This window comes from Panthera onca, chromosome C1 (assembly GCF_046562875.1).
Source record: "Panthera onca isolate mPanOnc1 chromosome C1, mPanOnc1 haplotype 2, whole genome shotgun sequence".
In the NCBI taxonomy this organism is placed as follows: domain Eukaryota; kingdom Metazoa; phylum Chordata; class Mammalia; order Carnivora; family Felidae; genus Panthera; species Panthera onca.
In genome coordinates this window covers 141,707,510-141,719,949 of record NC_138346.1, presented here as the reverse complement: position 1 = coordinate 141,719,949, position 12,440 = coordinate 141,707,510, and the positions used below count along the sequence as shown (strand labels likewise).

Here is a 12,440-nt window from a genome sequence, read left to right as displayed (position 1 = left end):
CGTTTGAACTTGATAATCACAGGGGAATGGCACCCTGCGCGGACATATTCTGACTAATACACCCAGGATGTGTCCAGGGATAAGGGAGAGGCTGCACCCTTAGAGATGTAGGCTCTGTAGTCCTGCCTCTTACATCTTTAACTTCCATACTAAGGCTGAGAACAAAGCAGCTGATGAATGCCAATGGAGGCCTGAGGTGGTCCTGCTGGTGTTAATGTGGACACCTGGGGTTCCTTTTGAAAAGTGCCAATGGATGTGGGCAAACATCCCAGAATGACTTTCCTGGCAGCTCTAGACTCCAACACTTAACATTCATTTCCCACCACGTGGAAAAAGCCACCAAATAAAATAGCTTTGGGCTGCTCAAGTTGGTTGGGATGGTGAGACAGAGAGGCCAAAGGCACTACAATAAATTTTATCTAACACACTGGGCACTGTGGACAGACATCTGAAACCTTCTACCACAAAGAGTGAGGAAATGCACTACGACTGGAAAACAAAGGGACAGGAAATGCACAGCTGCTAAAAAAAATGTCTGTTTCTAAAACAAATAAATAATGAAACAAAAAAGGCAAGTTGGAGCACAAAGATATACACTGGGCAAAGCCACCAGATAATGCTTCCTATCTAATTGGTCCAAGGAAAGACATAATAACCTGGATAATAATTGCAGAAGACTGGAGCTCTCAAAGCTTTCGAGTTTAATCATTCCAACAACTCCGGGAGGTCAGTGTTACTGTATTCAAAGTGTTTCATAACCACCAGAGTCAGGCACTGTCCAGTCAGAGCACATTCTGATTACAAATAGCCAGTTCAGCCACTCTGGTAAACACTTCCCAAACTGCAGCTCAGGTTATCACCCTCATTTTTCAGGCGGTGGAATAGTATTGTTGCCCCAAATCACAGAACCCGTGAATAAGTGCTGGAGATGGCATCCTGTAACCTACAGAGTGAAAGCTCTCAGAAGCCAGGCCAGCTGACCTTTCCAGTCTCATCTCCAGACACTGCTGCTCCTCCCTACCCCCACCTACTCCCCTGATGCTACAGCCACACCTCTGCGCTGTGATTATGCTCTTCCTGTTGCCTGAAAGTATCTTTCTGCCTTGCTTAGCCAGCAAGTTCAATCTTTTAGACCGAGCATATATGTATTTTCAGTCTTAATTTGGCATGTATGGGCATTTACTTCATGTCACTGCAGCTCCACTAAGATAAAGTGGGAAATCAAAAGATAAATAAGACCGAGTTTCAGCCCTTAAGGGGCTCAGGTCTATGGGGATGGGGAGGCTTATGAACAAATAATTATCAAGGGCTACGATGGAGGAATAGCATGTGTAGAGGAAGGCCTGAAAAACAGGCGCTGAGTCCTGAAGGGGAGCCAGCAGGTGAAGGAGGGGAGGAGATGGCTGTCCAGGTGGGAGGCCTGGGGCAGCATGCCATCTCATACAATGCGGAAGACTCCTGGAGGAGCTAGACTGGGAATGTCTTCACCTTTACAGCAACCAGGTGTCACTAAGGAGTTTTCAACAGGAATGTCATGGTGAAATTGGTTTTACAAAGACCTCACTGGAGGCAGTGTGGGAGCTGAGTAGAAGCAGTAGAAGAGAATGGAGATCCAGGGACCAGCTAGGAGAGATAATACAGACTCTGAACAGAGGCCATACGTGGAGAAGGAGAGGAAGCAGGGATTTCAGAGATGATTTGGAGAAGAATTGACAGTTCTTGGAGGATAGGTGACATGTGAATTTGGATTTGTGCAATTTGTTTCTACTTCATCAGACTAAATTATTGTTCTAGGAGTCCTCTGAGAGACCATTAATATGGCGTTATTTAATATCATTCTTATCTCTCCCAATAGTGTGAGCTATTAGGGGTCAGGGATTATTTGTTTTCAGATGTAGGTAGTTCAGAGCATGCGAATATATGAATGACCAAATCAGCTAAAATCATTTTGGTTTCCCACTCTAAATCTAGTTATTTCCAAGCAGAAAAGTTCCAATCAAAATAATGTCTATCATTCAGAGTATTACAAAATAATTGCTGTGTTCATTCAACTCATTATATAATTTATCCAGACAATACATACTGAGCCCCCACCAATGTGCCCCTCATAGTATAAAAGAAAGAACTTCCTCATTAGAGCCAGACAGGTCTGGACTTGAATTCTGGATCCCCCACTTATCTGCTGCGCTGTTAGGCAAGTCAGTCAACTTCTTTGAGCCTCCATTTTTAATTATATAAAATGAAAACAATCATGCCTACTGGCAGGCAGTTAGGAGGCTTACATGAGATGGCATATAAAAGTGCCTCAAATACAAGTCCCTTCCCTTCACCCATGACCCCAGCTCACCCCTCACCTGCGTTCTCCTTCCTCAGTCCCATTCTACGCTTCTGAGAGATTGAAGAGGCAGAGAATAAGGTCACTGCTTATGATCTAGTTCATGGCCCTCTAAATAGCACTGCTCTGATGGTATAGACTTCTGCACTTTCTACCTCTCCCCTGATTTCTCTCTAGCTTCCCAGTGCATATCTAGAGCCAACGCATCAACAGAAGAAAGCAGTAGGAGAGATATTCCACAAATATCTATATACCTGACTCTAAAGATATTATGTGATCAGTGGCTTTATCTTTCTAATCCTATTTTTTCTTAGGCTAGCCTGAAAACTATACTCCCTGAGCACATTCTGGTTGGGTGGTGGTGGCATGTGGCCAGGAGCATGCAAGGTACAGAGGAAAAGCAGTCCAGAAAATCCCACTATGGCTAATTTATCAGCAAGATAATCACCATGAAGAAAACAAATATTAACTATACACATATACTGACTGTGATGACATCTGAGGCAAAACCAGTTAATGAGTGCATGTTTTCTCAAGACTTAGGGAAAGGTAGTTTTGACTGGTTCAAATACAATTTTATGCCTTGATTGGAGGTATTTTCATATTGAAATTTGGCTGAATTCAGCTTCCTGATGCGAAATTCAAGACCTGAAATTCAAATATACTATGTAAATTAAATACACTGTGAACTCTAAACAGTATCCCATTTGTGCCAGGCCTAATCTTTCACTAAACAAAGAAATCAAAGGGGAGGGGTATGTATGTTTGTTTTAACTAAAGGGTAATCAGAGGAATAATTTGTTAATTTTTCCACTGTGTTTTTCTCAAGAAAAAAATATATGTAAGACACACATAAATTATGACCATAAAGTATACATACACCAGTTTAAGAGATTTACCTATGTGAAGACTCATTTGCCTTCAGTCTCCTTAAATGTGAGGAAGACGGTGATCAGAAGGCCTGCAGAAATGAATCTCTCCATATGTTTGAGATGCGAGGCTCCCCAAACACTACCCTCACCCCTTTCCCTAGCCCATTGCCCACGTTCTCACTAGGAAGGCTGCCTTTGTTCATTTCTTTCTTTTTCCCTACTAAGGGCAGGGGATCAGAGGATTATGGAATGAATGAGATTTTAGAAGCGTCTTGTTGAGCAGGTACTCTGAGGACAGGAGAAGTTCTAGAGCCACTGGACCACCGTCCACAGAAGTTACAAAATGGAGCCCAGGGCAGAGCCATCCTTCTGGGCCTTCAGGAATGATCTGGCCGTCTTGTTTCTAAGCCATTTCACTAAGGTTAATGTAAATAGTAGCTTCATAGTGTCTCATTAAAGTTTACACAAAGTTTTTCAATCTGAGAAAGACTTTACCTGGTCTGTGGTTCAGGGGAAGAGTTGCCATGCATGGAACGTCTCTACTATGCATCCAGCCCTCTCCCATTCACCCTCATAGCCGCCTGGAAAGGAGGGCATTACCACCCCCACCTAACAGCCAGAACCCAAGGTTGAGAATTTATACACATGCCAAACTATTAATGGCATGAATGTACAGACTGCTCTGCACACTTCTCTCATTTTGTCCTGACATCAACTCTTTGAAGTCTGTTATCTGGATTTTACATATAAGCCAATCGAGCCTTAGCAGGTAAAGTGAATTTCTCACAGTGACTTAGCTCATAAGAAGCAGAGATTCAGGCCCATTTGTCCTCACTGGACAGCTGAGAAGTTTCTATAAGCAGTAGCCTAAAATTGCATAGAAGTGACCCAGCAAGGCGGCTCCAGGGGAATGAGAACTCTCCAGGCTACTTAATGGAATTTCCAGTAACTAAAGCCTCATTCCAAGTAGAAAGGAAGCAGATTTAGCTTTTCTATCAGTTGAAGAGAAAACCAATTAAATCATTCCCTTTTCCTATAAAGACAAAAGGCTTAAAGGTCTTTACTTCTAGTTCTGACAGCTTGTGTTATTGTTCAATATCACATCTGAGTACCACATTGACCTAAATCAACATAATTTTCACTTAAAAGGCTGTTTTTGCTTAATAGTCCTGAAATGATTTTTTTCTTTCTTGGAACATGCAGGGAAGTAGACAACAAGCGTGGCCCAAGAGGAAGTTCTTAAACCTCTTTAGTGCAAGTCATATTCCTGAAAAGGAGAGCTTCATTTGAGTCTTAAACAGCCTGTAAAGAAATATACTTGCTCTCCTGTCCTGAAGAGACTCTTAGAGCCACTGGGGAGGAGGTCTCATCCCCATCTGCTCTTAAGCAGTCATCAGGATGGGAGATGGAGGCTCTCCAGGTCTCTTCCAGACTTCCCGAAGCACAAGAACAAAAGCAGAAAATCCCAGGACCCATTGCAATGATTGGTTTCTTCCTCACTGCACATTTCCCCTTTCAGTTCATCGCCCCCTTGCTTTCCGTCTCTCTCCTATCTCTGCAACAGCAGGAAGACCAGACATCTCATCATAATCACCTGTTGGGCTTGTGACTCCACCAAAACCACTCTTAGGAACACTTGGGGGAGGCCACTGGCCTGTGGCCACTATGGCCTTTGCTTAGGAGCACTTAGCTTGGTTAATGGGACTGCAAGGCTCTTGGAAGTCTTGGTGGCTGAGACAGGATGTGATCAGCTCCTTCAAAAATCCCTACAAGGGCACCAGGAACAGCTCAGCGGTTGGGTCTGATTTCACTAATACCAGTCCTCTTCCTAAGCCTTATTTTTGGTTGGTTTGTATATTGTTAAAAAGTTAGTATTAAAGTGCTTACTATATTCCAGGAATTGTTCCAAGTGCTTTGCATGAATTAACTCAGTTAATTCTCATATCAAGACTATTAGGTAAGTACTATTAATATCCCCATTTTACAGATTCAGAAACTGAGGCACAAGTAACAGAGATTTGAACCCAAGCAATATGGTTCTAGAAACTGAATTCTTATCCATCTAAACAGTTGGTATATATTAAGTACCTGTTGGGTTGCCTGGTGCTACATTAAGCGTAAGCTACATGGAAAAAATAATCCTTTAAGACCTCTGTGTCACCATGCAAATGTCAAGTCAAACAAAAGAAGTATTCTTTACTACTGATGTACCTAACAAAAACACTGTGAGAACCAATGAACTCCATTCTGCAAGAATAAAGGAATAGAGCTCTTCTCTTCCATCTCTGCCCCCCACCCCCAGAGTCCTGCCTGTATTATAACCACAGCAGGTGGATGGTAGTGACGTGGCCAGGGATGGGGATACAGGTGGTAGAGGAAGCTCAGAGGACTGAATGGCTAAAATTTATGTTGAAGCAGAAGGGACATCTGAGAGCTGACTCTCAAAGAATGACTGAATGGAAGCTCAACAGATGGGGAAGGAAAAGTCACTTCAGGCTTTTCTGCCTTATGTTTCTTCTTTTGGAGGAAACAGCCTCCTCCACTTTCCAGTAATCCTGCTCAGTCCCTGAGACTCAGATTAAGCTAACTCTGCTTTCCTTACTCCATGGTGGACATATGACCCAGACCTCTCCATCATAGTACACAATCCCCCAAGAGACTCAGGGATAGGTAGAGCCAGGCCAATCAGAGAACTATCCAGGAGTATGCTTATGGTATAGGAAACCCACTCCCTGTTTTTGCAGAATTTTTGGGGTGAAGAAAATCACTGAGGGCTGTGAGCAGCTGATGCACCACCAAACGGAGAGGGCCGAGCTGAGATTGAAGCTGAGCAGAAGCAAGCACAATGTGAGATGGAAAGACATAAGGATCCCATGGCGTCATTCAATCCCTAGAGCCCCCGAACTTCCAGGTTATGTCCAAAAAATTATCTTTTTCTGTTTAGGCAAAAAAGCTCTAATAAATGGCAGCATTTGCACACAGTAAATTCTGAGTATTCAGTGTATGTCTGAGGGTGGCAAAAGGGCCAGTGGAGAAGAGCAGAAGATGTGTGAGCAAGCAATGACTGGGGAGGTGGGCTGTGGCAGGTGTGGAAGGAATTTCTGTTCCCTGGGGACTGAGTCAGTGAGATTTTAAGCATGAGAGTGATGCCAGCAGATGTGTGTTTGGGATGTAACTCTGGAGAAATGCCTGATCCAACAGAGACTGGACCCTGGAACCCAGGGAAGAAGCTACTGGAACAGGCTGGTAGAGAGATGATAATGCCTCCAGAAATCAGAGCCTAAAAAGCAAGAGGTGAAGTTGAGAGATATTTAGGAGATAGATAAAGCTCAGTGTGATGCCATGACATATAATAAGATATATGTATTTGGTCTTTGTCTGTTTCTGGTACAGAGCTCCTAAAACCCTTAGAATTTCCTAAGTGAAGAGCACCATTAAGGTGTGTTTTGTTAAGTTCATAAGGTGACTTTTATACCTCACCTAAGGATGAGGACTGGTTTCCAGAGGAGCCAATCATGTGATCAGAGGGTAGGAGGGGAGGGAGAGAAGTGGGCTGGAAACTGAGTTCAATCACTAATGGCCATTGTTTAATCAATCATGCCTAAGTAATAAAACCTCCATAAAAACTTAAAAGGATGGGGTTTGGTGAGCTTCTGAATTAGGTGAACATGTGGAGATTTGGAGAGAATGGTGTGCCCAGAGAGGACACTTAAGCTCCACACCCTTTCCCTTGCCCTATGTATCTCTTCCACTTGGCTGTTCCTGAGTTATATCCTTTTATAATAAACCAGTGATCTAATGAGTAAAATGTTTCTGAATTCTGTGGACTGCTCTAACAAATTAACTGAATCCAAGAAGGATTCATGGGAACCTGTGATCTAAACTTGTGGGCAGAAGTGAGGGTGGTGTCTGAAGTAGGGGTGGGGGCCAGTGTCATGGGACTGAGCCCTTAACCTGTGGGATCTGATGCTAACTCCAGGCAGTGTCAGAATTGAGTTGAAATGCAGGACATTCAGCTGGTGTTGAAGAATTTCTTGGTGGTATGGGAAAAAGCATCATGTGTTAGAATTGGGTGCACAATTATCCTTGGTGACTGGACATGACAGAGGCAGTAGAGGGGTCAGTAGGGCAGGCTCTGAATTTAGACACACCCAGATCTGGATCTTATCTGCTATACATAACAGCTACAGGAGGAGATCTTATTTAGCCTCTTTAAGCCTCAGCTTCTGCATCTGTAAAATAAGAATGATTACAGTGCACACTTTGTGGAGCTCTTGTGAGGACTAAATGAGCTAATATGTATAAAAGCACATAGCACAGTGCTTGGCACAAAGAAACACCCAGTAAATAATAGCTGTTGGGTCAAATGTGAAGACGGTAAAAAGGATGACCCTAAAATCTCTGGCTTGAGAATTAGGTTCAGTGCTGAGCTCTAAGAAGACATTCATATGGCTAACAGACACATGAAAAGATGCTCAATATCCCTCATCATCAAGAGAAATACAGATCAAAACCACAATGAGATACCACCTCACACCTGTCAGAATGGCTACACTTAACAACTCAGGCAATGACAGAGGTTGGCAAAGATGCGGAGAAAAGAGGAACCCTCTTGCACTGCTGGTGGGAATGCAAACTGGTGCAGCCACTCCGGAAAACAGTATGGAGGTTCCTCAAAAAATTAAAAATAGAAATACCCTACAACCCAGCAATTGCAGTAGTAGGTATTTACCCAAAGAATATAGGAGTGCTGTTTCGAAGGGCACATGAACCCCAATGTTTATAGCAGCACTATTGACAATAACCAAAGTATGAAAAGAGCCCAAATGTCCATTGATGGATGAATGGATAAAGAAGATGTGGTGTATATATATACAATGGAGTATTACTCAGTGATTAAAAAGAATGAAATCTTGCCATTTGCAACAACATGGATGGAACTAGAGTGTATTATGCTAAGTGAAATTAGTCACAGAAAGACAAATATCATACGACTTCAATCATATGTGGAATTTAAGATACAAAACAGATGAATATAAGGGAAGGGAAGCAAAAATAAGATAAAAACAGTGAAAGGGACAAACCATAAGAGACTTTTAAATACAGAGAACAAACTGAGGGTTGCTGGAGGGGTGTTGGGTGGGGAATGGGCTAAATGGGCGAGGGGCATAAAGGAAGGCACTTGTTGGGAGAAGCACTGGGTGTTACATGTAAGTGATGAGTCACTAAATTCTACTCCTGAAATCATTATTACACTATATGTTAACTACCTTGGATGTAAATTTTAAAAAATAAACTAATTAATTATAGAAGGAAAAAAATGAAAATCATTCCTATTGTAAGAAAAAAAAAGGAATAACGCTGAGGACAGGGATCAGGGTAGGAAATGCTAGAGGAGGACAGATTTTATGGAGGAAAATCTGTTTTGGGATATATTGAGTCTGATGTGCCTGTAGAACCTGGGGATGAGAGTTTCTACAAAGCAGTGGGACCTCAGAACTTGAGGCCAATGATGAACGAAGCTATGGCAGACAAGAGAGGGCTGAGGACAAGCACAACTACGGTATAGGCTACAAGGGAGGAGGAGCAGCCAGGGTGGAGTCAGGGAGCCATCAGGAGGTAGGGGATGTAAAAAGGGAACTTTTTCAAGTGTGCAAAAGCTATTAGAGAACAGGATCCATCTCTGTTTGGGAACTGTGAGAATTCCTGGTTCATCAATGAGGAAAATGAGATGCCTTACCTCCAGATATCTACTAGCCAGGCGTAGGGTGCGATCAGTGATGTTAAATACATCCCTCCAGTCAAAGGTGGCCACGTCATCAGCCTGATTCTCTTGAGGACCCTTATACAGGAAGTTCAGCACAGTTTCTACAGTAATACCTTCCTCATCAAGCTGACTATTCAAGAAGTCTTTCACTGTTGGGTTCTGCAGGGTGTCCTTGGGAGGAAGCAATATTATTACATTATTATTATATTACTTAGAGATTCCATAGGATCTCTGGCCTTGTTTCAGGCCATTTCCAATTTTTAATGAATAGGGATAGACTTTAAACCTCCCTAAAAAGCTAGTGGGTTTCATTCCACGATAAGGCATACCTATCTATATCCAATTTCCCTTAAATACACAGGTCTGTATAGAATAAAAATGTGTATGTTGGGGGTTGGGAAGAATGACAGGGAAAATGGTATATCAGAAGCTTTCTTTTTGTTGTTGTTGGTTTTTTTGTTGTTGTTGTTGCTGTTGTTCTCTTTTAATTATCCCTGCTATAGAAGACTCTGGTCTCCTGGCTTTGCAAAGTTGGTAACGACAGCAGACAGACATACACAACCACCTTTGCAGTTACAGAGCTGGCCCCTTGGGTAGATGATCCTTTGAATCTGAGGCCCTCAAGTGAATCTATAAAAGCAAGAAACTTCAGGAAGCCACTGATGTTGTGGCAGTTTGCACCATTTCCCTCAGATTTTAAGAAACATTTCCCACCCAAAGTCAGTGACTCCAGAACTAGTGCCTTTGGCCCATGCTTGTTGTATTTCGATCCAACTCCAGTAGATCAACCCTTACTGAGAAAAGGAAATTTATGGAACTTTCTTGGCCCTTCTCCTCCCCTTCCCCTGCCATACGTACTCTGATCATGGTCATCTGTGTGCTCTTGTCAAAGAAGTACCAGATCTGAGGGCCTACTTCTTCCCAAGCTTTGACCAACTTCCTAAGGCGCTCCAGCTCCTCAAAAGTTGAGTTGGCCTAAAACCAGAGACAAGAACAGAGAGGAAAAAAGTGAGAGAGAACTTTTTATTCTACTTTCCCTGCTCCTGTCACAAACCCTCAGTGTTTGAGAAAGGATTTCAAGGAAGCATCTTTATTTTCTCAGTCTACTGATATTTCCCAAAAAAATATGCTACTTCCCAGCCTGTACAATGACAGAATCTGTTTCTTAATACCTCAGAGATACATGTAATATTGATGATGCTATTGTCTCAGAACCTCATTAAAGCTAGATTTGGACTCCCTCTGAGGAAATGCTCTTCCTCCCTTCTTCCCTTTGTTCCTGGGTAGCCAGGGTTCAGAGAACAGTGATCCCTTCCATTAGATAAAAGTCAGGCTCTGGGGAAGAAAACCTCATTGTAGGTTTTGTAGAGAAGGGAGGGCCCAGCCAGTGACTCTGGCACAAAGCATTCCAATGATGACTGTGGATGGGGGAGGAACCCAAGACTCCACTAAGCAAAAAACAAACATAAGGCTTGCTACCAGAGGAATATGAGTACTTGAGTGCCTGTGTGCATTTGCTTGTGTGCATGTGCACAGGCGCATGCTTTTCCTCACTCTCTCATTCTTCTGGGAGGTCCAAGGTAGAAAGGGCAAGACCAGCTGGGACCTTACATTCTGCAGTATTCTGCGAGCTGCAGGAGAATCTGGAGTAAAGAGGATTTTTCCCATCAGCAAAGGTTTTGCTGCCCTCCAGGCTATTTTGGTGAGAGGGTTTGACTCCAGGCTCTGGATCAATGCATTACAAAAGGTCGCTGCCAGGAGAGAAGGGACAGATTTTAAAGAAACTCCAGTTGCTCAGAGCTAAACATAGTCATTAGTGTGTTCAAATCACATGTCTCATTCAACTCTATGCTGGAGGATTTGACAAATAACCTAAATTAATAGGCTGTACCCCACCAATAACAAGCTCATCATTAGTAAGTAACAAAATGCCACAGTGCATCTCAATAAGGGCCTCATCAGAGAAACAAAGGATGGGGTTTGCCCTGTGGTTTATTCTGCTTTAGAAGGAGCCTGAGAAGCCTGCCTGGGATTATAGCAAGGAACAGATGCCATTCTCACATGCAAGGGACAAGAAGCCAAACAAAGCCTCCCCTTGGAATCTCAGCTCTAGTCTCAATAATTTCCCTCCACATAGCTGCTTAATTTGTCGTGTGGGCTATCTTAGGGCACAGCTACTTCTGGTGCGTGCCTTGCTGCCTCTTTTCAATTTTTAACTAAAAGGTCACCCGGTTGTATTTCTTCCCCACTCCACCCTCCCGTACCCCACAGAAGCCTCCCCCTCCCAAAATAATAAAAGACGGGAAAGATGGCTTGCCAGGGACCTGCCATTTGAAACGTAACTCAGTACTGCACACACAGAATTTCACTGCACTGTGTTTGTAAAAACATCCTGCAGCCGTGTTTACTTGCCAGGGCCCTTCTGACCTGAGCTTTGCTTGTAACTCTGGGTTGCCTCCTCATTTATCTTTCTTCCCTTCTTCAGAACTTAACCCTAGTTCAGTCAGATCAGTGGAAAATGTCCCCTCTGTTCCCCTTCCAAGTGGATCTCAGTTCTTGCCCTGGCTCATATCCAAAATGTTTTTATGAGCATTGCCCCTTTCCTTCAAGGGGAAATGGACTTTCTGGAAGAAGATTCTTTGCCTGGGGCCCCTTAACAAAACCAACTTAACCCCAGGACTGGGGTTCCCTGGAAGTGTTAAACCATCAGCTTAACCAACATCAGATGCCATTTTACATACACATGACTCAGAAAACTTACTTGTTCTTTTGTCATAAGAATAGACAGGATCTTTCCTTGTGGAGTCAATCCCTAGGAAGGCCTTATAGTTATTGTCTTCATACCAGTTGAAGGAGAACACTCGAGAGCCTCCTCCCTCTGGGTAGCCACACAAGAGGTCAGACAGGATGCTCATCAGCTGTGTGAAGGTCTCTGGACCCCCAGCCTGCATGAGAGGCCTGGTCACCCACAGCAAGTCTTGAACACTCGGTTGATGAACGAACTAAGGCAAGGCAAATGCTTCGGGTTATTTTAAGGCAGTTAGAATCATCACTGTGATGCCAGAGCTGCAAAGTTTGGGGAGACCTCCACATATGCGTTTAACTTTCATATTGAAAAGAAAACATACATATTCTCAGCAATTCTTAATCTAGCTGTGAAATAAAAACCTTCTTCCATCTACTCAGGGCCTAAAAGGAAACTAGGATGAGGCTCAAAGAAAATCAAAGAGTGAATTCCAATGTATTTTCCTAACACTTCTTTTTTCCAGTACCCTTTATCTGAATTCCTTGGTAATATGTCCTTGGATAAATGTAGAGAATATTTCTTTACAACCCAGTTCTTGGATTCTATTACCCCTCAAGATGGGGATACTGGAAAAAAATGGAAATAAAATGATAAAGCAATGGTTCCATCCTAAAAAAGCAAGATCACAGCAAATTTCTTTGGCTAAGTAGTTTAGAATTT

General features: G+C 43.0%; 1 protein-coding gene across 5 annotated transcripts in view; it reads right to left on the bottom strand.

The window, feature by feature from the left end:
• The window catches only part of ABCA4 (ATP binding cassette subfamily A member 4), a 131,993-nt gene that overhangs the window by 81,845 nt on the left and 37,708 nt on the right, over positions 1-12,440 (bottom strand). For all 5 annotated transcript variants that reach the window (XR_009608209.3, XM_060626647.3, XM_060626649.3 and 2 more), the window contains 4 exons: positions 11,736-11,976; positions 10,586-10,725; positions 9,833-9,949; positions 8,948-9,145 (listed from right to left, as the gene is read on the bottom strand). Coding sequence is in view for 4 of the 5 variants with exons in the window: in XM_060626647.3 (XP_060482630.3) it covers positions 8,948-9,145; positions 9,833-9,949; positions 10,586-10,725; positions 11,736-11,976 (696 nt within the window). In the remaining variant the exon portion in view is untranslated. The remainder of the gene's footprint in view (positions 1-8,947; positions 9,146-9,832; positions 9,950-10,585; positions 10,726-11,735; positions 11,977-12,440) is intronic.